The 22,252-nt window shown below is 41.4% G+C and overlaps 7 protein-coding genes across 14 annotated transcripts; 2 read left to right on the top strand and 5 right to left on the bottom strand.

The window, feature by feature from the left end:
* Positions 1–381: 381 nt before the first annotated feature.
* LOC132798583 (splicing factor 45) lies at positions 382–2,135 on the bottom strand. The gene is given in 4 exon segments (XM_060810498.1): positions 382–537; positions 539–561; positions 620–1,691; positions 1,749–2,135. Coding segments are annotated over 4 exon segments (1,314 nt in total). The 5' UTR covers positions 1,896–2,135; the 3' UTR covers positions 382–465.
* Positions 2,136–2,645: 510 nt separating this feature from the next.
* On the top strand, positions 2,646–7,113 carry LOC132798581 (protein-associating with the carboxyl-terminal domain of ezrin). The gene is made up of 2 exons (XM_060810496.1): positions 2,646–2,962; positions 3,027–7,113. Exons 1-2 carry the CDS (start codon positions 2,750–2,752, stop codon positions 4,956–4,958), a joined length of 2,145 nt encoding a protein of 714 aa, XP_060666479.1. The 5' UTR covers positions 2,646–2,749; the 3' UTR covers positions 4,959–7,113.
* Positions 7,065–11,842, bottom strand: LOC132798580 (CCR4-NOT transcription complex subunit 3). Of its 5 annotated transcripts, none has more exons than XM_060810490.1 (11): positions 11,615–11,842; positions 11,019–11,200; positions 10,812–10,909; positions 10,588–10,737; positions 9,640–10,515; positions 9,506–9,575; positions 9,074–9,436; positions 8,844–9,005; positions 8,004–8,773; positions 7,719–7,928; positions 7,065–7,652 (listed from the first exon to the last, which is right to left on the bottom strand). In XM_060810490.1, the coding sequence occupies exons 2-11, from the start codon at positions 11,041–11,043 to the stop codon at positions 7,554–7,556; spliced, it is 2,823 nt and encodes a 940-aa protein (XP_060666473.1). In that variant the 5' UTR covers positions 11,044–11,200; positions 11,615–11,842; the 3' UTR covers positions 7,065–7,553. The 5 variants fall into 5 exon arrangements, with proteins under 5 accessions (XP_060666473.1, XP_060666477.1, XP_060666478.1 ...); XM_060810494.1 differs by having other exon boundaries at positions 9,506–9,572; XM_060810495.1 differs by having other exon boundaries at positions 8,013–8,773; positions 11,615–11,841.
* Positions 11,843–11,995: 153 nt separating this feature from the next.
* LOC132798586 (transmembrane protein 53) lies at positions 11,996–13,857 on the bottom strand. 2 transcript variants are annotated; one of them, XM_060810505.1, is made up of 3 exons: positions 13,624–13,857; positions 13,138–13,545; positions 11,996–13,080 (listed from the first exon to the last, which is right to left on the bottom strand). In XM_060810505.1, exons 2-3 carry the CDS (start codon positions 13,503–13,505, stop codon positions 12,339–12,341), a joined length of 1,110 nt encoding a protein of 369 aa, XP_060666488.1. In that variant the 5' UTR covers positions 13,506–13,545; positions 13,624–13,857; the 3' UTR covers positions 11,996–12,338. The 2 variants fall into 2 exon arrangements, with proteins under 2 accessions (XP_060666488.1, XP_060666487.1); XM_060810504.1 differs by having other exon boundaries at positions 13,138–13,542; positions 13,624–13,856.
* Positions 13,858–14,742: 885 nt separating this feature from the next.
* Positions 14,743–16,448, bottom strand: LOC132798585 (cysteine-rich with EGF-like domain protein 2). Of its 3 annotated transcripts, XM_060810502.1 has the most exons (4): positions 15,929–16,448; positions 15,441–15,863; positions 15,052–15,336; positions 14,743–14,922 (listed from the first exon to the last, which is right to left on the bottom strand). In XM_060810502.1, exons 1-3 carry the CDS (start codon positions 16,383–16,385, stop codon positions 15,092–15,094), a joined length of 1,125 nt encoding a protein of 374 aa, XP_060666485.1. In that variant the 5' UTR covers positions 16,386–16,448; the 3' UTR covers positions 14,743–14,922; positions 15,052–15,091. The 3 variants fall into 3 exon arrangements, with proteins under 3 accessions (XP_060666485.1, XP_060666483.1, XP_060666486.1); XM_060810500.1 differs by having other exon boundaries at positions 14,743–15,336; XM_060810503.1 differs by lacking the exon at positions 15,052–15,336.
* Positions 16,449–16,580: 132 nt separating this feature from the next.
* LOC132798582 (probable cytosolic Fe-S cluster assembly factor GJ13047) lies at positions 16,581–18,359 on the bottom strand. Its single transcript, XM_060810497.1, has 4 exons — positions 18,204–18,359; positions 18,051–18,143; positions 17,332–17,995; positions 16,581–17,273 (listed from the first exon to the last, which is right to left on the bottom strand). Exons 1-4 carry the CDS (start codon positions 18,264–18,266, stop codon positions 16,657–16,659), a joined length of 1,437 nt encoding a protein of 478 aa, XP_060666480.1. The 5' UTR covers positions 18,267–18,359; the 3' UTR covers positions 16,581–16,656.
* A 194-nt stretch (positions 18,360–18,553) lies between these two features.
* On the top strand, positions 18,554–20,699 carry LOC132798584 (protein CNPPD1). The gene is made up of 4 exons (XM_060810499.1): positions 18,554–18,759; positions 18,826–19,122; positions 19,571–19,693; positions 19,754–20,699. Exons 1-4 carry the CDS (start codon positions 18,721–18,723, stop codon positions 20,501–20,503), a joined length of 1,209 nt encoding a protein of 402 aa, XP_060666482.1. The 5' UTR covers positions 18,554–18,720; the 3' UTR covers positions 20,504–20,699.
* Positions 20,700–22,252: the final 1,553 nt, after the last annotated feature.

The following is a 22,252-nucleotide window of genomic DNA, read 5'->3' as shown; positions in this document are numbered from 1 at the left end:
TTATATCAGTTAGAATCATTAGTTCCGTGCTTAAATTTATATTAAAAAATAAAGGTTTATACTGATCGGTCAAGAATTTCCCTCTAAACTTATATATTGACGATCAACATGGTTCAGATCCTTGTATCTTGGCGATTTTTCAGAATTGAAGTTCTGAGGACAGGGCAATAACATTACGCGGGATAAGGGGTCTTTACGAACTTATTATTTTAAATTACCAACGCAAGTTGCAGACAATTGTCTTAAATCTATTAAAGAATCCATTATTAAATAAAATTGCTGAAGTAAAAATCTAAACAAGAATACGAACATAGTAAAGGAAACTTAGAAGTTGTATTCAAAAGGATTAACCTTCAACGATACAATATAATTAATTAATAACTCTCTCAACAGAAAAAAAGCGTTGCCTATCCTTCAGGCGCACAAGTTACAAATTCAAACAATACATTTTATGGTTTATTATGCTTAATTTAATTGAAAACTTTTGAACTTGTCAAAATTATAAAATCCAGCTCGCACCTGCCGCCCTCCAAAAAAAGCGACCATTCAAATCCACGACAGCTGGAGGAAGATAGAATAATTATTAATATACAAAATTTGAATTAAAGTATAAGCTTACCTTTAATTGCGCTCTCGATGCGTTTAAACTCGACAAATATTTTGACGGCATCCTCGGGCACAGTACCGAACGCCTCGTGGATGATGACACTGTTCACCTCGCCGTACTTTGTGTTACATTCATCCTTCACTTCTGGTTCCAGCTCTTCGTCCACATCGCCGGGCCCAACCATATTGCGCAATAACACAACCTTGCTGGGCGCCTTCATAATCTCTGTTATGCTGGGCTCGGTTTCAGCAGCAGTTGCTGCTGGTGAAGCTGTTACTGTTGGAGCTGGCAATGGCGGAGGCGGCATCACAACTGCAGGAGTAGGACTTGAGACTCGAGGCGTTGCATTCACTGTGGGCAATTGGGACGATGACGATGGTGGCGGAGAGGACGGTGCACCTAGTGGCGGTATAAATACATCCTTTTCGTGTATAATGCGTCCACCTCGCTTAGACGTCTTCTCCACCTGCAGTGCCATTGACATGCCCTGCTCCGATTTGCCCAGTCCTTGGCCATCTTTGAAGCCATACTTTGCCATTATCTTGGCAGCCACTGAGCTGGCCGAATACGGTATGGTGACATTAGAGGCACCGTCGCCATTATCAATGGACAGCGATGGCGGCGGCGCAATTGCAGCGCCACCTCCTTGTTTAGCCACCGAACCCGGCGCTGGTGGACTGTAACGATCTTCGTCACTCTGGCGCTGACCAAAGCCACTGTACTTCATTGCTGGTGGCGAAGTGTCATGACTGTGCGTGTCTCGGCGTCCGCTACGATTCCGTTTGCGTTCCCGATCTCGATCTCTATCGCGATCTCGATCCTCGCGATTGTTGTTGCCGCTGCTGCTGTTGCGTGGTTTCTCGCTGCTCTTGCTCTTGTCCTTCAGCTTTTCGTACTCGTTCGGCCACTGTGGATCGTACTCGTCCACAAAATCCCAGTCATCTGTCTTAATGCTCTCAAGCAGTGCTGGAGCTGCTTGCAAAGTGGTGCTGCTAATGATTGGTTTGGCAGCCACTGCAATGGGCATGAAACTCTCTGCGTCTGCTGGTCGTTTAGCACGCAGATTAACCACGGGTGTCATTAGCTAACGGATGGAAACTATTCTTAATAGAGAATTAACAGTTTAGTAGGTTTTACACACCGGTTTCTTGATTTGATCTCTTGGTTTGGGCTTCGGCAACTGCGCTTTCTTTACTGCCAATTGTGTTTGCAGCATTTTGATGCCCGACGACCATCCATCCATTTGGCTAGCACGCGGCTTAGCGTCTATATCGTCGTATAAATCCATTGCGGCACCTTATTTCCTTTTTTATCTTATAAACAAATATTGGGACGAAAACTTTTCGTCTTGGTCTGCCAGCCAGTGCTGCACAGCGAACTCATATGTGCAACACTAGACACATTAGACACTGTTAACTACCAACAGTGTAATAACAGTGCTGTTGCTGAAGTGCTGAAGGCGGAAACACAATTATATATGTATGTAAATATTGTTGTTCTTGATGTTTTCAATGTTTGATTGCTTTTGAATTTTTTATATAAAATACATCATCTCATTTTCAGTTTCATTTTAATAAATTACGATGAAAGAATATAAAAAATCGAATTTAATAATGTTAAATCTTAAAAATATCAGTACATCGACAGAATTATCGATGTTTTTTCAACTCAAAATGTTAGCGCTAGTTGCGGTGTTTGTTGTTTTGTTTTGTTTTAAATAAATCCAAAAAGTTATTTTTGTATGAAAAATTAGAGCAAAGGTAGAAAACAGTAAACTTATTTAGTAGTTTCTTTCATAAAGTCAATAATAGTATAATTTAATAAGTGACTTCCAAGTGTTAAACAGCAGTGTTATTTTTTAAGTCGATTATTTCTGTTTTTTATTAAAAATAGCGAAAGCCTAAAACAATACATTTTAGTATTAATTTTAACAAACGTGTTTCAAAAAATGATATAAATAACCATTTTGTAAACAAGTAATTTCTACCAAAATGCAAATCGGAGTGGCAATCTTGTAAATAATCTCTTGTTTTGTTGTTTGCTCACTGTTAACCGCTAACAGTGAAGCAAAATGTTAATTTCTGCCACTTTCCACACTTGTTTTTATTATTAATTACAACAAAGTAACAAGCAAAGTAAAAAATGGGTAATGAAGGCAGTAAATTAAAAGCCCTAGTAATTGATAAAAATGCCGTGGAAGTGAATGACTTTTGGGCGCTCTACAATGCCGAGTCACCAACGCTGTGCAATAATGAAGAAGGAGGCGGCGGCCAATTGCTCTCAATATTCAAGGGTGAAATACTGGTGAAGGGGCAACTATGGGTGGTCCAGGGCCCCATGGAGCGGGCGATAAAGGTGAGTGGGTGTAGCAGGCAACACCTTCGCGTTACTTAACTTCCCCACTTTTGTGCCCCAACAGAACCTTATGATCTATCGCCATCCGTACATACTTAAATATATGTCCACTTGGGAGCAGTCAGGACAAAAGCATTTGGCCACAGAACGTGTGCGTCCGCTAAGCGATGTGCTTTCCCAACAGAGTGACATTCAAATATGCCTCGGCCTGCGCACCATACTTTGCAGTTTGATCTTTCTCATCGAGAAGGCGCTTGCCAGGCATTTGAACATTTGCACACAGTCTATCTATGTGACGGACAAGGGCAGCTGGCGTTTGGCTGGCTTTGAGTATGTATGGAAGGCCAAAGAGATGAACAAACAGCTGTTGGAGCTTGCGCATGGCTTTCGCCAGCCGCTAGCTATTGATCCAGCCAATATCGAACATGGCTTGGAGCAGTTTGCCTTTGCGACACTTTGCGAACAGATACTGGCGAAGAGTAGCGCTGGTCAAGCGGAAAAAGCGGCCACAGCTGGCACACCACATGTGCAGGAATTTCGCGACTACTGCAGCACTCATCTAAAGCATCAGACAACAGAGCTGCGTCCCAAATTGTCGGCTGTGCTGTTGCATCCGTATTTTAATCACGAATTCGTGCTCATTCATTCCTTCCTGTTCGAGCTGCCACTGAAATCGGTGCAGGAACGCCAGCAATTCTTCAGCACACTCATCGAGCGTCTGCGCTGCTTTGATGAGCAAGTGGTTGCTTCACAGCTGGCTAGCGATCTGCTCTCCCGCATGGTCCTGCTCGATCCCACCGCTCAACACAGCGTAACGCCATATGTGTTGCGCACCAAGACGGATAATGCCGGCGCCGCAGCGCTTTTCTCGCCTCAAACGTATGTGGAGTATTTATTACCACACGTGCTGAAGATGTTTCGACTGCGTGATGCCCAAATCCGTCTTATTCTACTTGACTATTTTATGGAGTATGTGCGTTTGTTGAGCGACGAGCAGCTGCTCACCGAAATACTGCCGCATCTGCAGCTGGGCATGAACGATACCAACGATGTGCTGGTGGCCAAGACACTGCGTTCGCTTGCCGATCTTGTGCCCATTTTGGGTGCAGCTACTGTGCTTGGCGGTGATCGCAGACGCTGCTTCTCTGATGGACGACCACATGCTGCCGTTTCTAGCGAGAGTGCGGCACAGTGGACGGAGCCCCGATCCATAACGCCTCTCATGAATGGCAGCGCTGTGGATGCTGTGGATTATATGGTCTCGGGCAGTCCGCTGCCCTCCGTGGAAAGTAATGCGGCACCAATGTCACTTCGCTTGAGTCCTGACGGCGGCGAGGATGACAAGAGTCTCACAAATCTTAACGAGAAACCACTAGATAGTAACTCCGACTCTGCGGACAGCACGACGAGCAGTGCGGCCCATGAACAGACGCTGGTCAATGATGAGGAGGAGGCGTGGTCCGATTGGGAGAACACCGATGAGCTGCAGCGTTTGCATGTCAAACAGCAGGAGGAGGCTTTGGACGAGCTGAATCTAAGCAATGTGGAAACACAGAGCAGCACCTCAACACAGGCCACACAACCATCGATAGCCGATTCCTTCCGCACTGCCTGCTCCAACCTTTCTACAGCCACAACGACGACCAAAACCGCTCCCGTCATTGTGAGCAACCCGCCACAGTCGCAACGCAAGCTCATTGATGATCTCAGTGCGCTGGACATTCAAGTGCAATTGACAACACCGAGCAACACCACCGAACCAGCTGAATTTGATTTCTTTAAGGACATGGAACCGGTCATCGAGACAAAGTCAACGCTGCCTGCCAACGACTCTGATGTTGTGCAAATCGATGTGAGTCGTTTTGCGGCATCGGCATCGCTGGCCAACGGTCATGACACAGATGCCGAGGCGGATCAGGGCTGGGGACATGATGAGGATGATGAAGATGATGTCGTCTGGGGCAATGACGCGGAGCCCGCCGTCACCGTCTCTTAGTAATTATAGCGAACTAATCTAATCAGCTCGATATACAAATAGTACATACACACATGTTAGTGTCACTCTTCGTCGCCATTTCTTGTTCCATGTTCCATGTACCATGTACCAACCACCATTAGCGGCACAATGCATTTCTCCCGGTCACGATCTGGGCTTTAAATTTAAACAAGTACACAACTCTGTACATAAATATGCTCGTGTCGGTATGCAATAAATTCCAATACGCCAGCGCCGCGTATAATTGTATTATATGTAATCAATAAATATTGTGATTATCATTATCGGAGAGAGGTAAGATGAGAAATATTTGCAAGCAAAGATTTCTGGGCATAAAGAGAAGATAATGAATGAGCTTAAGCAGGAAATAAAGTATAGCATCTAAATAAGAAATTGTTAATGAATTTGTTGTCCGATTATTTCAAGATTATCATATTGAAAACAAATGTTTCAAATTGTAGTTATCAAAAGTCTTCTCATACTTGGTTTTAGCATTTTAGACTGCAATTAAAGTATTTTAAAAAGTGGTCTAGGTCTACAAAATTTGCAAATTTTTTCATCTCAAGATAAGCAAACTAACTAAAATGTTTGCAAACAATAATATACTGAATTATGAATATTGTGTTTGGAAAGCTCTTGGTATAGAATATAAGATATTTAGTCCCAATTAAGATAAACAAGTTCTGTGACCATAATCATTAATCACTTTATCGGTGCTGGAAATACTTTCGTCTGCAATGTGGTCAGTAAATTTTCAACATTCGGTACAGATGTTGTTGAAGCTGCATTCAACTAAATTGTAATTAAACATTTAGCATGTTTACTACATTTATTAGGTATTCCAATCATTAGTCGTTGGAGTCTTGAGATTGGTATCACTTTCAATGGGTCTTTTTAACGCGCAGTTGTTGGCTATCTTTTTGGCCGACTGTTATTAAAAATCTGATAGTGAAAATACTGATAGGGAGCAGTTCCGGAGAGTCGTGGCTATACTATGCATACCCGGAAAACTTTGTCAACGTAAATGCGTCTTTAATTTTTTTAGAAGTAAGTCTCCGATATCAACTCCCACCTTATCACTAACTTGAATAGGCATTCTGCAAGGAAAGATAAAGAGTCGATATGTTAGAATACTTTTCTGATTTCCGATGGAAATAAAAATCCAGTGGACACCGCAATCGGGCGATCTAATAATTGTATGTATGTATATTTTGATGCATTTTTTTGTTTTTCTGTTTTTTTTTTAATAATTTTTAAAATGTTTTTCATGTTTTGTTTTTGCATGCATTTGTGTTTTCGTTTAAAACTATTCTTGTAAAATTGTTAAATTATCTTTTCGTTTTTCGTTTTAGCAAAAATGCTATATTTACGCAAAAACATTCTAAAATGCATTTGTTTATATCATTTGACTATATGACTTATTAACACTTTCAAACGTTTAAACGATTAAATTGAGGGCTCACAAACAGGCTAAGATGTTTAGGAAATTAAAAAATTGAATTGTAATTGCAATAGTTGTAACAAAAAAACATGTCAACGAAAAACGAAAGACAAAATACGAAATGCGCAAATAAAAAAGTAAATATCAAATAAAAACACTAAACAAGTTTCAACTATTTACTCACGATTTGTTTTTATTTTGCTTACATTTAAAAAAAAGGTTCTTTTACGCATTAATTTGTTGTTTTGTTTGCTGTTTGCAGCATCATTATCATGCTCAACTTAATCAATGATCTTAGTAATCGTAATTACATTATTAAATTTAAATAAGATCAGCTGAAGTTTATCTTTTTTGTTTTGTTTTTTTGTTTATATATTCTCTCGACTTTTCGTCAGTACGTTCCTATGCAAACGCATTGAAAAAATCGGTGCGCTAAATGTTTACAATTAAAAGTATTTACTGCACACACTGCTGCGCTCTTTTTACATGATGCAAGTGCGAGGGATGCGGGGTGTTTCTGATTCTAGGGGCTAAACTCGAGCTGAGTGAATGACGAGACAGACGGGTGATATAGATAAATCGATGATTCTAAGAGACGCTAAGCGATTTATGGAGGCTTCTGGACGTGTGGAAGGGGCGAAGAGAGGTGTGTTGTGGGCGGGTCGCGGGGGCGATTGCCAGAAATTTCAAATTTGTCGCACACATTTTACATAACTTTTTTATAGTTTCAATTTAAATTAAGTTTCTGTTTGTTTTTTCTTGTAGATTTCGTTTTGTTTGTTTTTCAATTTTTAAATTGTATAGGAAAGTAATTTAAAAAAAAAATAATAAACAATTAAACATTTATATAAAAAAGCATATGTTTTTACATGCATTTTCCGAACAAGAATTATACTTCATTACTTCCCTTCTTTTGACTTATGCATACGGCGCGCTTTTCTGTAATTGTGTGTGTGAGTGAGTGGTTATGTGTGTGTGCGTGTGTGTGTGTGTAGGTATGTACGTAGATTTATGATTATTGTATATGCTATTGATTTTTTTTATTGTAGTTGTTGTTGTTGATTGTGTGTAAATGTTGATGTTGCTATGGATTTTGGGAGTTCTCTGTGGACAGCCGACGACGCATTCGCATTCGCATCACAACAACGCAGTATTCAATTCAGCTCCTTGTCTTCTAAGTACTTGTATTCAAAGGTGAAGCCCTCCTTCTTGCGCTGACTCCATTTCTCGTAATCAAAGTAGATGTACGTACCCTGCAATGCGATAAATCAAACGTCTTAATATTGTAATCCCAATATAAATATGGATCAAGTACGCACCTGTTCGTAATCATCGTTGATAATCTTGGGCTCCTCGTGCCTCTGAAACCACATCATGTACTTGGTGTGGAAGCGCCAACTCTGCTTTTTAAGCGCCTTAGCGGCCAGATATTGCGCCTTGGAGCCCTCCATGTAGTAGAATACAAAGAACAGTGTCTCCGTGGAGAGCCGCTGATAGAATTCAACGGTATCGTAGATGGGCAGCTGTGCCTGTTTGTTTATAATTTGTTTTCGAAAAATTACCATTAGCCATGCTAAAGGAACAGGTGAATGCGATCAATGTACCTGACTCACCTGTGGATAGTGCGCTGGCGTTTGCACCGGGTAGCGATGAAAATACGTTTGCAGTTTCTCGGTGTCAATGGGCTGTGGCAGGTGATAAAATGCGGCTTCCATCATCTGGAATTGCACCTGATGCTCTTTCTGCAGCGGCGTCGGACCCAGCGGCGTCACGCCTAACAGCGGTGGTATGTGCGCCTCTGTTGTTGCAATTTGCTGTTGCTGTTGTTGTTGTTGCTGCTGCTGTTGTTGTTGCTGCTGCGGTGTATGCGTCTTGGCATTAGTTGGGACAACGACACCACCGCCACTACCACTGTTCGGCTGACCGGCAGCATTTGCCAGATTCATGAGTCCACTGCCCGCTGTGGGACCATTGCTTGCTGCCGCAACGATTGTACCAATTGCTGCAACTGCTGCTGCTGCCGCCGCTGCATTTTGCTGTTGTTGTTGCGCTGCTGCGGCTGTTGCTTGCTGTTGTTGAAGCTGTTGCTGCTGCTGCTGTTGTTGTTGCTGTTGTTGGTTGGCAGTTGTATCGGTGCTGAAATGCTGTTGTAACAGCGATTGCTGCGCTGCTTGTTGCTGCTGCTGTCTCGTGTCTATGTTAGTGGCTTGCTGTTGATTTAGGGAATTGGGTTCGATCACGGATCGATTAATGGCTTCCTGTGCCATGGTTTTCAATGAAATCGCATCGACAGCACTGCTATTATTGTTGTTGTTGTTGCCGCTGCTGCTGTTGCTGCTACCACTGCTGCTGCTGCTGAGCGAGACAGGCAGTCCTGCAATAGGATAAAATAACAAATTTTGTGGTTATTCAAAAGAACAACAAAACAATTAAGACTAACTAACCGTTTTGCATATGTGAGGAATTCGTTTGAAGATTGGATAATTGCGTCGCCTGCTGTTGTTGTTGTTGCTGCTGTTGTGCCTGTGCGCTGGCGCTCACAATGGCAGCCACCGTGGGAGCTGTTGCCTGTTGTTGCTGCAGCACAGGTCCGTTTTCCAGTAGTGCTATTAAAAATACAACAAATCAATTCAGTATACAGCAATGAAAGTGTTTCACTAGTTTTACGACATACATGTGTTGTGTTTAGCCACCGCTGCAAATGCAATTGTTGGTGTCGCTTGAATCACAGATTGGCCTTGAATGTTGTTGCTACTGTTGCTGCTGCTATTACTCGCTGCTGCTGCCGCAGCGGCGGCCGCTGCTGCTGTTGCTGTGCTGGCGGAAGCGGCGGCAACATTGGCGGCATTTAGACCAGGCGTTGGAGCGTGTGGCTGCACGGCAGGATTGTGACCACTGGCAACAACATTACTGCTGCTACTGCTACTGCTGTTGTTGTTATTTTGCGTCCCGCTTGACGCCAATATGGAGGCGGCCGTAGGAAGCTGTTGCTGCTGGTTTTTGCTGGGCGTTGAGCTGATAATCTTATTGACTGGAGCTGTAAAAGGAAGGAATATATATAATTAATAAACTAATTTATAGAGAAACCCGTTTGTGATTAACTTACTATCACTACCCGCAGGCGTTTTAGATGTTGCACGCACTGGTGTCGGCTTGATCGGCTGCTGAGGTTGCTGCTGAAATCGCCAAGTGAATAGTACAATAAGAATTTGTATAACAAGTACTAAAAAAGTAATCCACCTTAGCTTTGCTGCTGTTGCCGCTGCTCTCGCTGCTTTTGTTACGCTTCTCGCTGCCGCCGCCCGTTGTCGCCTCTGTGGACGTTGTCGCTGAGGATGATGCAGCGCTTGTGTCACTCGCATATCCCACATTGTTACCATTCGATTGCTGCTGTGTCGCTGCTGCTGCCGCCGCCGCTGCTGCTGCAGCCTGCATATGCTGGAATTGCGCTGCACTTGCTGCGCTAGTGCCACCCGGACCGCCCGCGCCACTGCTACTGCTGCTGCCACCCGCTGTCGTCGCCGCCTGTGCTATTGATGATGAGGAGGAAGGCAGCACCTGCTGCACTGTGACTGGCGATTGTGGTGGACTGCCGCCTGATGTGACACTGCTCGGTGAACCGCTCGTTTCGTTGCTATTGTTGCTATCCGTTGTTGCTGTGCCGCTCAACTCGACCTCGTCGAGTCCAATGATATCGTCATAGATGAACTCATTCTCCTCAAAATCGGGCTCTTGCGATGAATCGATATAGTATTCGACATCATCCTTGATTTTGTTCACTTGATCTGCTTCGACGCCATCGTTGTCCAGCAATCGCAGCAACGTTTCCAATTTGGTTATGTGGAATTTATGTCGATCGAGTTTGCTGCGCAAATCATCCATCCGCTCCTGTTTATCGCGATCGAGACGTTTCTTTTTGCCCGCCAGCAGCGATTCAATCTCGCTCTCATACTGATCAATTTGTATTTGCAGTGTACTAATTGAGCTGGTTAACCAATTGCGCGCATGATCCTTAATCCGTTGCGCTGGATCCATTTTTTGTGCGGCACCCAAACCTTCCTTGGAATACGCTTTTGTTTTTGTCTCACGTTCCACGACTTTGAATCGTTCCATTTGCTAGTGAAAGAGATATAAAAAGAAATATTGACAAATGTTGAATTAAGAGACAATTAAATTAGAAAATTATACCGTTTCAATAAGCCTTCGATTCTCGAGCAGCGCGCTTTTATCTTTGATCTCGGCAGACGCAATCCATGATTTAATTTGATCTCGTAATCTCTGCAGTTTTTTAATTTCTTTTTTGAGATCTGCCTCATACTTCTCCTGCAGATGCTTTTGCTGTTCAAAAGTAACACACAGATATTAGATCAATTTGTAGGGGAATCAATTAATATAGTCGAAGATGTGCTCACCTTCTGGTTGGTGTTTGTAGCATTGTGTACCTTTTTCCAAATATCCTCGAACGTCTCCACACCCTCAGCTACCTTTTTTAAACATCGATCAATTTCGCCTATATAAAAATGATTGCACAAATTGTAATCACACAGAATCAATCAGTATATAAACAAATACAAACACACATATGCAACACACTCACATACATGGAGAAATGAGCTTACCTTGCAATTTTCTCGTCGCAGCCATGGCTATGTGTGCTCTTGTGGTTTCTGCTGGCGCAAATAGACAGACATAGTCCGCTTCGAACTGTGGCGAGTATATTTTGTTATATCACCTGCCCCGCAAATAAAACAAATCTGCTGCTCTGCTTCTGCTCTGTGCCTGGCCAGAAACTTAGCGTCTTCTGCAACGAAAAAAGCGTAAAATGGATCAATGTTAAATTTGCATTAATTGCGCACGCACACACACACATGCAAGCACATACAGCAACACACACACACATACAAACGCGCGCGCACTGTGGCTTCGGCGTGTCCCATTATAATATTGTAGCCGCCGCTTTAGATTATACTGCAAATGATTTTTGAAGTTACACCGTTACACAGTGCTGAGCAAGTTCGATTCGCTGTTTTTGTTGTTGTTGTTATTTACCTCCGGATCCAAGTAGTCTAGCCAGAAATTGATGGGAAACACTTTGCCTCTGTGAGACTTTAGGTACTGCTTCTTCTTCTGCCTCTTTTTGCTTGCACTAATGTGTATGGTGGCCTGCGAGTGTATGTGTGTTGTGTGTGTGTGTGTATGAATTTGTATGTGATACCTTCGGGCCGTCGGAGATTTCGATTTTTTGTGTGGCTCAGCCTTATTGGGCAAACGCTACGTGGCAGCTATGCTGGGATTTCTTTGATATTGTTAAGTAGAGCATTAAATTGATGTGCTTGGCCTTAATAAATATATAGATTTATGCAATTTATACATTTAAATAAATACGCTTAAAGATTTTTCGCTTGCTTTTTGTTCGATTCTTCTTCTTCGCACATTCCAAGATGGCGACGAACCACGAGTTATCGAATATAAACGATTGTCCAGCGATACTTTCGATATTAACACTTCGCCAACCTAACCAAATGCAATTCCATAGCAATTAGCTGCTGTCACAGTGACGAATACTATTTGAAATTTACATTTACCAATCCAAACATTTTAAGATTATTTATATGTTTTATTTACTGCACTTGCTGTATTTAGCAGTAGACGGATAGAGGGGAGCAGGAGAAAAATATAAGAATTCACACATTTAGATTGAGTAACTCTTAAATTCGTATCTACATTAAAGCAGCGGCAGCGGACGCCATGCGGTCGCTAGCATTTAATAATCTGTTTTGTTTTTGTTTTTAATAATTACGTTTAAAATTTCTGCATTTTTTCAAATAGTATGGTATGTTGTAGTTGCAAGTAGTATTTTTTTTTAGTTAATAGTAGTTGTGCTGCCTATCACATGCGTTTGATGCGTTTTAAAAATGATAACCCATTTAGTTTCATATCTAATCATATTTCAAGTTGCCGGCTCCTGGCTGTTGTTCTTGTTGTTCCTCGTTGTCTGCAAGCACCTGATGTTGATGATAAGTAGGGATGGTCATGCAGCTTCTGATAAAATTGCACACACACTGCACATATTCATTTGGGTACTTGGTATAGATCTTCACATGTTCCGCATCTTCAAAGCACACGGACGACACATCAATGCCCTGATCTTGACGCAAGCGTATAAACTTTTCAACATCTCGGTAAGGAATAACAACATCACCCTTTGAGTACAGAAACAACTGTGGATACTTGTTCGTCTCGTTCTTCAGTTCACAAAATGGACTCGCATGCACCGGCGTCGACTTGCAGAACAAACTCTTAAAGGCAACGTATGTCTCCTCCAGAAACCACATAATACTCAGCGTTAGCGTTATGGCCAATGCCGTGAGACAATTGCAACGTTTCTCCCGGCCATAAATCGCTGTAATTGCCCGATATAAGCCGAGCATGCGACGTTCTCCGGGAGCCGAATCGAAGATCACGCCTCGCACCTGCAAAGGGGATTTGTGCTTGCGGACAGCGAGATTAATGTGCTGATACAAATAGGCTCCTCCATTGGAGAAGATGTGAAAGATCAGCGGATGGGCATCGAAATTCATGTCCTGTATTAGCTTGAGTATCTTCTCACCAATGGGAATCATTTCGCTGCGTTTCCAAAAGAGCGTGTCAACTGGAGCCGTATATCGCACCGTAATAAGTCTAAGAAAATTGAGTTAGTTAAAGTCTCACTAACAGAGTAGAACTAGCTTTGCTTACCCACGCTCCTCATAGATCTTCGAGTACTTCATCAGATAGCGATCCTGACATCCCGCCCAGCCCAATAGCATGACAATAGGTACATTATTATGCTCCTCATTGCCACTCACAAGCACAAAGTCGTTGTCACCCGTTGGCTTCGGAAACTTTATGAAATACTCCAGAGCATCTTCACGTTCCCGCTGCACCAGCCGCCTGGCTGTCGACTCCAGTTGTTGGCCAGGGCTCGTCATAGATGTGCTGCTGGCCACAATGCCGGCTGTGCCGCCGCCATACGATCCTGGATATTCACCCATGCTGGCTAAATCATTCGTTGTCAGGCCATATGGATGTGTTGACGACGACGATGACGCTGGCGACGTTGACATTTTTGCATTTAAATCCACAAAATCTTTTGGTTGCTGGCTGCTACCAAAAAAAAAAAATTAAAATCACATTTATTATATTTGGAATTTTTGCTTGTCAAACAGTCTTTGGTTTTGTCACCTATACGTCGTTGTTTTGCCTGGTTACGCAAAAGCCAGCTACGAAAACAGGATGTGAGTTAGGGGGTGTATATGTGTGTGTTGCCTCTATTGATTTTATGGCGGAAACGTTAAATACGTTTGGTTAATTAAAAATGTCAACGCTTTAATGTCAGAACACTTCAGCAGGCCATTGATTTTTTTTTTTTTTGACCTTCTGAGCCAGTCAGCAACGCAATGAAAATTAACTTAAATATGCGGCTACTGCTGCTGCGGCTGTCACTTCCTGCTGCAGTAACATGCCGCATTCCAATGCGGCGACTTTTGTTTTCCAGTCGTTTTTTTTTTGTTGGTGCCCGCTGTTGACTATGGTAATGGGCTGGAGTTTGACATGCGCATTGATTGATTAACCAAAGCTGAGGACATGCGTGTTAACCAAACTAAAGACGACTGTTTATAAAGTGATCGCTATGATGTTACTATACTGGAAATCAACTGAATATTCTATTCATTTTTAGACCGTTAAATTGGCGCCATCTTAACAACTCAAAGCTGGTTGCAGCGATATTTCTCAACTGAGCATACGATACTTTCTTTTTTTGCCGGTATCGTTTCAAAATATTATCGAATATGTTTTGAAGAACAAGTGCAGGCACAAGGTCAAAACTATACATGTAATTAATATTAATTTGTAATATCTGCTCCTTGACTTTAATGACAAGCATGATTTCAGGCAAATATTTTTAGCAAGCCAATCAGATGATTTTCGCAATGAGATAAAATAATCGATAAAATGTCAACAACAAGGTCAATCGATAAGTAGCATTGGAATGTGAACGTTTTTTGACATTTGTCAAGCAAATCAAAGGTAAATTTATAAAAAATACCGTTACTCCGTTTTTGATAAAACACTTTTTCAAAAGCAATTTTTTTCAGAAAACTTGTTTTTTACTCTTCCAAAATATTTTATCTGCAACTTAAACAGGGACATTTCCGCACACATATTAAAATAACAGAAAGTTCTAATTAAATTTTAAAATTTTTATATAAAAACATAAACCATGAATAAAATATGAATTATTTTATATTTTTTGCTCATAAATTTGTAACTAATTAGCACACCAGATTACAAACAAATAGGTTCATTTTGGCAATTTTGGTATTTCACTTTTATATTCAGTACAGTAGAAAGTATAAATGGTAAGTTTAATAAATTGGTAATTTGTTTAATAAACTAAAATTGACTAAAGTGTTTTCGGGTATGTGCGTTAGAGTTCTTCTCGCTCCGTCGTCTCAGTTTCATCGCTTTGAATGTCCTCTACTGTAAACAAAACATATGGAAATTTGTTTATAATATAAACATTCAACATAATAGTAGTAGCTAAATAGAATACTGCAGATTAATAATGTTCATGTGTACGAATTATTCACAGAATAAAAATGAACGCACGGCTGTCGCAAATTCCAATTGTTTGCATTATTTGCATAGTTTACAATGACTTCATAATCAAATCCTCAAGTTGTTTAGTGTCAATTTCAGGATTTGGGCCACCGCCAGATGCCGTCGAATTCAGCCAATACTCGGAGGCGGCTATGTAGATGGCAACGGCGCCGCCCACAATGTAGGCTATATGCGTGGAGCTCTGGAAGATGACACAAGTGGCCACGCACATGCCAAAATAGGTGAGAAAACGCGTGATGTTCACAAATGACTCGCGTTGACGCGTCGACACATCTTTTTTGTTGACGATGATGATGGACACAGTAAGCAGAGGCGGAGGCAGAAGCAGAGACAGTTGTAGTAGTTATATTTAATTACAGACAATCACAAGTACTTACCCACACATTTACCGTCCTGACGATTGTAGCCATCGGCACAATTCAAGCACATATCCGGACCATCGCCATCACAGCCATCGCAGCTACGATCGCAGTCCAGGCACGAGAATGAACCCTCGTTGTTCACGCAAAACTTTTGCGCCTTGCAAGCACGATGTTGTTCCACACATTCATTGATGTCCACACACCCGGACTCCGTGTCCATGCGCCAGCCATCCTTGCATTTGCGACAACTCTTTGGGCCACCACCATTGCAGCCACCATCGCCGCAAGCAGCATGACACTGAGTGCACAGCAGCTTGGTGGAATCACGAAAGGATTCATAGTGTTGTTCATCGCAATCGTTGCAATTAGCGCCCGCATAGCCCTTGTCACAGAGACACTGTCCGTTACCCTTGCGTGTTCCATTTCCCTTGCACTTGCCTTTTTCATTCAAGAAAATACAGTTCAATTGAATGTAAACAGTTGTCACTGTATCAATCACTTACCATTGCTATTGCAGTCGACGCACGGCTGACAGTTGGGTCCAAAAGTCTCTGGCGGACAGCAGACTGTGAGCTCTTTAATGCACAGCCAGCTATGCAAATCTGGCTCCTCCTCCTGCTTGTGTGTGAACCAATCTTCCAGTAGCGTTTCATGCTCATTGCTTAGTGTGTGACAATGATCCTGTCCACGCTTCACCTCTGCGCACAGCTGCTCTTGAATTTCCACGAAACGCACCTCACTGTTTTTGTACGCTCGCAATTTCTCCTGTTCCCAGGCAGCATCACCGCCGGCATGTTTGCCTCGCTTGGTTTTCTCTAAGCCCAAATTGAAGGACTCCACGAGTACGCTGCACGCTTTGCATGGTGGCAGCTTGGTGGATTTGTCCTTTTGTTTTTGTGGGTCATCGATAGCAGCAGCAACTGTTAGAAGCGACAGCGCAAATAATATTTTTAATAGCATATTCTAAATTTGTTGTTTGGTGTCTGCAGGGTTTACGTGTAATTCTTGGGGGTGGCGAGTGTGACCACAACTGCAACTTTAAAATATACTACACTGCAATCAACTCTATATTGCAGTATTTTGACTTCGCAAATTCATCGGTCTATCGAAGTTTTGCGCGCTATCTTACGATCCAAAAATTTAATTTCCAGTGAGTGTAGTTCAATAACAAAAGTTTGCTATTTATTGATAACGTCTGTTACTATAAAACTAACAAATAACAAATTGGCCACTACCATTTAATGTTTAGCGCTGTATTTAGTTTCTCCACAGCGTGATAGCTGGTATGTAGTAAGTCCTCGCATTTATCCGTGTGTGCGCCGTCTAAAAAATCAGCATAAATCTGCTTTGTGTGCGTATTATCTGGATTGGAGCGTGGCAACTTTTTGTAAAGCTCTTCCAGTTGCTGCGTAAGCTCACGCACGTGTTGACCTGTCGTTGGCCGCACCTGGGCGCCACCATTGATGCAGCCCGAAGGACAAGCCATGACCTCAACAAAATGATAAGGTGCCGTCTTGCCACGTTTCAGTTTCTGCACTAGATTCTGAATATTGCGAAAGCCATTTGCGATGGCAAACTTCAGGACGGTTTTGCCATCATGCTCCAGACAAATCTCGCTAAAGTCACGATTGCGCAGCGTCTTGAATTGCAGTTCTTTTGGAGTCTCCTCGCTAAACAATTCCTTGGCTGCATATTTGAAGATGTGCTCGGCATAACCACCCGACATGGTGGCCTCATGGGCCCACGCCACGGCCTCAGGCTTTTGATCCGTCCAGGGCCAATCCAGATCTGCGGGTTCGTACTGCTCCAGAGCCTGCTCCTCCTCTTGCAACATTTGTTCCAGTTCAACTGCCAAAGTATTCAACAAATTAATTTACAAATATACATAAACGTGATGTATATTCACTTGAGGTAATCACACAGTCGACGTCTCGCGAGCCATTTGCTTCGCTGTAGAAATCCTCTCGAGATGCCTCCAGCTTCTTGTCGTAACAGGGCATCACAGTCACATGATAGATGCGTGATCCAGATATTCCCAGCTTTTCGGCCAGTAACTGTTTCACCAGCACACCCATAATCTGTTGTGGCGATCTCGTTGTGGATATGTGGGGCAATATAAAAGTGCCATGCGTCTTCTCGGCATAACAAACCCAGCCGGGACACGAGGAGCTGAGCATGCAGAGTTCTGCATTGTCACGATATCGTTCAACAAATTCTTGCCGGCTCTCAATCAGCGCCAGATCGTCGGCAATCTTTGTGCATAGCACATAATCCGCTCCCAGTTGCCTCAAATAACCTGCCAAATGACGAGCTGTCTGCTCCACACTTAGTTTATAACGATGCGCCAGACTGAGCAACGGTTGTGTGGATATGGTAAACACAATGATACGACTCTCCTCGCTGTCACTGTCTTCTGCAGATTTCAGTGTTTGATTTTCACGCAGCACCTTGAGCAGCTCCTCTTGACTTTGCTGTGTGATTAACACGCCTTCAGCTGATGTAATGCAGCCAGAGCAAGCCAGGCAATCCTGTAGCGTGATCTCGACTTTCTGAAGTTTCTGCTTGCCGCTCTATAAAAGAGAAATGAGTCAGCAACAACTTTTAACAAACAATAGTAAAAACAACCTCGGATTCCTCATAGTAACCATCTGCTTGCACTGTGATTTTAGCGCCTGTCTTCGACTTTGTCTTATCTATTGTCACGGGCTTAATGCATTCCTAAGATATGAAGAAATTATGAGCACTATTATCGCAATGAATTAACAACTGCTATGTTACCTGTGAAGGCGTGATAAAGTCATCCAGATCTGTAAGTTGCAGCGCTCCGCTGAATCGCGACATGGCTACGAATTTCAACAAGTCCGTGTTTCCTTACAAGCAAATTGTTATCAAGTGTTTTTGTTAGCGATGTTGATGTTATATCGATAATATCGATATTATTTAATAGAATTATGCGATATGTCGCTTTGTTTATATCACAGCCCTAGTCTTTTGGCCATATGTTTGTACGTTAACATGCGAATGGGAAACTTGTTGCTGAATAATAAATTGAAATGATTAAAAATAAAACATCTCATGCTAGTGCCTGACATACATTTGAACTGTTTTTTATATTTTCATTTATTCTTACTTACAATTTCTAATGTATTCCAAATTCTAAATTATCTTCATCAGCAATCGATGTTTAGATAAATTGAAAAAAAAAAATCGATAAATTTTAAGCGCCATCGATGATTCACCACCTCTAACAATTATTATTTCGTTTGCACGCTAACAACGCAGAACTAAATTATCGATGGGGCGAAGTAAATTCGTCGCCTCCACGCCAAAAAAGGTAATCTCAAAAAAATTCCCAACATACATCACACATCTGCAACTTTCCAATTTACAAATGACGCAGGTGATGCAGCACGGTGAGTTCATCAATCGCATACGGAAGACGCTCTACTATGGTGGCGTGGACACAACAGAGGCGGACATGGAAGTTTCCATGCCATTTGCAGAGTATGCAGCTGATCTCTTCTCTGAACCGCATCGCGGACATTCATTGCATCGGTTGAGCTCAATTGCTGCTGGTAAAACCCATGCAACACCATGCTCGCTAATTATGGCATTAATCTACTTGGATCGATTGAATATCATTGATCCGGGCTATGGATATAGAATCACGCCACAGGAACTGTTTGTTGTGTCATTGGTAAGTTCTAAAAATGTGCTTGTTGATGAGTGCAAAACCTGTTGATTGATAACCTGCGTTCAACGTAATAACGCACACACAACAAACGTATTTGTTCTGCTTTGGTGTGTATGTGTGGGTACATGCGCACTCACACCCATGCATACAGCACTTAAAAGCACACACTCTGAAAGTGGGGAGTGAGCGAGAACGAGCGCAAGAACGAATAGAGCGTGTGTGTGAGTGCCTGTGTGTGATCACCTGTAGATTTGTTGTTGCTATTGGCTTTGTTTGCATTGTTTTCGATTATATTTTTAAATTTAATGAGAACAGCTGCAGCCTATAATAGACGGCATGCATTTTTACATAATTCTTGGCGTGGTTATTAACAACGTGATCCAAACAAAATAAATACCTATTATGACGTCACGGCTTTCTTACTCATTAACTGGTTTTTCCACTTGGACAGATGATTTCAACCAAATTCTATGCTGGCCATGATGAACGTTTCTACTTGGAAGACTGGGCTAAAGAGGGCAACATGACCGAAGATAAATTGAAGGAAATGGAAATCGAGTTTCTCACAGCTATTGTATGCTAAACTCAACACAACATTTTCTATGATTAATTACCAAATATCTCTTACACTTAGGACTGGAATATTTACATATCGAACGAACAGTTTTTTGCCAAGCTAAGTAGTGTGGAACGCACTTTGGCCCAACGGGAGGGATTGCGGCGTGGATGGTTGACATATAGCGAGCTGATGCAGCTGCTTCCGGACTTTACGCTGATGAGTTTTGTGCTCAACAATTTCGCAATGCTTGCGTTGAGCTATGCGGCCAGTGTGATAACCATTGCGGGCGCCTTTTTCATAGCCAGTCAAGTGCCCGGCACCTTGTGGCATCGTCAAAGCGATGTGAATGTCACCGCCGCCGCAGCAACAACGACGACTCCCATTGCCACGCCCCACAATGTAACAACACCCGTTGAGTCCAATTCTGTGGCGTCCAATGAAAGTTGCAATGCATTGAATGTGGAAGCGGAACTCTTGAAGCTGGAGCAACAGTATTGTGCCGAGGCAAGACTGAATGAATTGGAACGTCGCAAACGCTTGGAACAACAACCGCCGCATCCTTTACTACCGCCTACCATGATGGAATTTACCAACCCGCTTCAGGATAGCAAACAGCACTGGCTCAATATGAAGTCACAGTACAGCGATGTTGATGATGGCATTAATGGGAATCAACGAAATGTGATGATGAAGTTTGGCCACGACAAGCACAATTGGAATCATGCCCAGAATGCGTCCGTTTTTTGGCAACTACTCAGCGATGCAATGTCGCAGCATCAATCGTTTTTGGTACGCTGGCCGGAGCTGTGGCCAAAATTTATCTAAAATCTGAATAACAAAAGACGCCACACCATGTGCTGCACTTTTTTTTAAGTATGCAACTAATTATTCGACTTTCCTTTAATTACTAATTACGAAAATACAATTCACAATGAAACCTATCAGTTCATTTTGACTACACAGATAAACTATATACTATACTATATATTTTTTCAAAATAAATTATACAAATTAAACCTATCTGCAATGCAAATCGAAGGTGTTTTACTGAAACCAAATTAAAGAATATCGTCGAAGAAAAATTATTGACGTAGCGCTGATATTACTATTGATTGGGTTTTTAAGGTCGAATTGTTCAAATAACTGATAACGGTATCAGTTAATCAGCAATCAATGCTGCACTTGTAAGAAATGAGCAATCAATTGTTCGTTCGACAATCAATTTGTTCGTATAAACTGAGATTGCATATAGGATTTATAAACTTCATAAAAATTGGAACAAAAAGGAAAAACACTAAGATTTGGTATAATTTGGGGAGTACCCTGGAATACATTTTACAATTTTTATTTTGTATTCATTTTTGTTTTAGACAATTAATAAAGCTTATCGAGTCAGTTTTGTTTTAGGCAAGTAAGAAGACTTATCGAATCGCGTGTACTCGACTGTGACATACCCGATACCGAGTTTCTATAAAACCATATTCTGAAAATATGCCAAAACTATATCTATATCAATAATACTAAAATGTACCATATACTTTGTAAATTGATATAGTACTACATTAAAAAAACCAAAGAATACTAAAACTACCAGATTGTCAGCCAAAGCAGCGAATAAGGCGTTTTTTTGCCAGACAAAAGTATTTGATAAATATTTTATACAATTTGTATCTGATCGCAACAGAAACATAAATTATTGTATGTACCAAAAATCGGCACTAGGATTAAAATTAAGTTTGCTATTAGATTTTTGTCGATATTCAGGAGTTGAAGTAGGCGTCTAATAATTTGAAACCAACTTGATTTGGGGGGCAAACATAAGAGCTGTCGAACAAATTGTGGCTCCATTTCTTATTGTCTTTAAGATCTAGTGTTTCATACGGACATGGCTATATCGTCTCAGCTGTTGGCGATGATGAAGAATATATGTAAATATAATTATACTTTATAGGGTTGAAAATATCTCATTCTGCCTGTTGCATATATTTCATGGAGGCACAAAGATATGAGAAGGGTATTATATATACCCGTTATCCATAGGGTATTAAAACTTAGCATTGGATATATTTTGGGGAGTGTCTTGCAATGTTTATTTATTATGATTATTTTTTATTTTAAATCAAAAATGTGAAAGATTGTTACTTTTTTTTTAGAGATTGTTTTTAAATTTTTTTTCAAATAAAATTTTAGATTTTTCTAATCGCAACTTGAGAGAAGGTAACTGAATATTCAAATTGGAAATTAAACAGCTAAAAATGACAAATCGCATTTCTGAAGTAAATACCATGAGAATCACCGAGAAGGGATTTTCTTTAGGAAGAAATGTTTCGAGGATTAATAAAAAACAAACACTTGCATTTCAATTTGATTTATTCACTTGTAAGCTCTCTACAATTTTGGACATTTTTCTTTAAAATTAAAAATGTTGCTAATGATTTCGTTTGTTGTAACTGTATTTAAAGCAAATGTACACATACATACATATACATATATGTTAGTTATAGTTAGTTAGTATAAAGATATGAGTTGAATATCTTCAGGAAGTGAGTTTAAAGTTTAAAGCATTTCGTAGGC

This window comes from Drosophila nasuta, chromosome 2L, assembly GCF_023558535.2.
Source record: "Drosophila nasuta strain 15112-1781.00 chromosome 2L, ASM2355853v1, whole genome shotgun sequence".
NCBI classification, from domain to species: Eukaryota; Metazoa; Arthropoda; class Insecta; order Diptera; family Drosophilidae; genus Drosophila; species Drosophila nasuta.
Note: the sequence above shows the minus strand (reverse complement) of the source record. Positions and strands in the feature narration are given on the sequence as shown.

What these genes read in the sequence shown, in the direction of transcription:
- LOC132798586 (XM_060810505.1), bottom strand. Translation starts at nt 13,505, where the DNA reads ATGTCAACGTCGCCAGCGTCATCGTCGTCGTCAACACATCCATATGGC. An exon ending in AAGATCTATGAGGAGCGTGG is followed by an intron (nt 13,081 to 13,137) that starts GTAAGCAAAGCT and finishes CAATTTTCTTAG; the next exon opens with ACTTATTACGGTGCGATATA.
- LOC132798585 (XM_060810500.1), bottom strand. Translation starts at nt 16,385, where the DNA reads ATGCTATTAAAAATATTATTTGCGCTGTCGCTTCTAACAGTTGCTGCT. An exon ending in CGTCGACTGCAATAGCAATG is followed by an intron (nt 15,864 to 15,928) that starts GTAAGTGATTGA and finishes TGAATGAAAAAG; the next exon opens with GCAAGTGCAAGGGAAATGGA. An exon ending in TCAGGACGGTAAATGTGTGG is followed by an intron (nt 15,337 to 15,440) that starts GTAAGTACTTGT and finishes TCAACAAAAAAG; the next exon opens with ATGTGTCGACGCGTCAACGC.
- LOC132798582 (XM_060810497.1), bottom strand. Translation starts at nt 18,266, where the DNA reads ATGTCGCGATTCAGCGGAGCGCTGCAACTTACAGATCTGGATGACTTT. An exon ending in ACTTTATCACGCCTTCACAG is followed by an intron (nt 18,144 to 18,203) that starts GTAACATAGCAG and finishes TTCATATCTTAG; the next exon opens with GAATGCATTAAGCCCGTGAC. An exon ending in CGACTGTGTGATTACCTCAA is followed by an intron (nt 17,274 to 17,331) that starts GTGAATATACAT and finishes ATACTTTGGCAG; the next exon opens with TTGAACTGGAACAAATGTTG.
- LOC132798584 (XM_060810499.1), top strand. Translation starts at nt 18,721, where the DNA reads ATGGGGCGAAGTAAATTCGTCGCCTCCACGCCAAAAAAG. An exon ending in TCGCCTCCACGCCAAAAAAG is followed by an intron (nt 18,760 to 18,825) that starts GTAATCTCAAAA and finishes CAAATGACGCAG; the next exon opens with GTGATGCAGCACGGTGAGTT. An exon ending in TCGAGTTTCTCACAGCTATT is followed by an intron (nt 19,694 to 19,753) that starts GTATGCTAAACT and finishes TCTTACACTTAG; the next exon opens with GACTGGAATATTTACATATC.
- LOC132798581 (XM_060810496.1), top strand. Translation starts at nt 2,750, where the DNA reads ATGGGTAATGAAGGCAGTAAATTAAAAGCCCTAGTAATTGATAAAAAT. An exon ending in CCATGGAGCGGGCGATAAAG is followed by an intron (nt 2,963 to 3,026) that starts GTGAGTGGGTGT and finishes GTGCCCCAACAG; the next exon opens with AACCTTATGATCTATCGCCA.
- LOC132798580 (XM_060810490.1), bottom strand. Translation starts at nt 11,043, where the DNA reads ATGGCTGCGACGAGAAAATTGCAAG. An exon ending in ATCGAAGGCTTATTGAAACG is followed by an intron (nt 10,516 to 10,587) that starts GTATAATTTTCT and finishes CTCTTTCACTAG; the next exon opens with CAAATGGAACGATTCAAAGT. An exon ending in ACTATCCACAGGTGAGTCAG is followed by an intron (nt 7,929 to 8,003) that starts GTACATTGATCG and finishes ATAAACAAACAG; the next exon opens with GCACAGCTGCCCATCTACGA.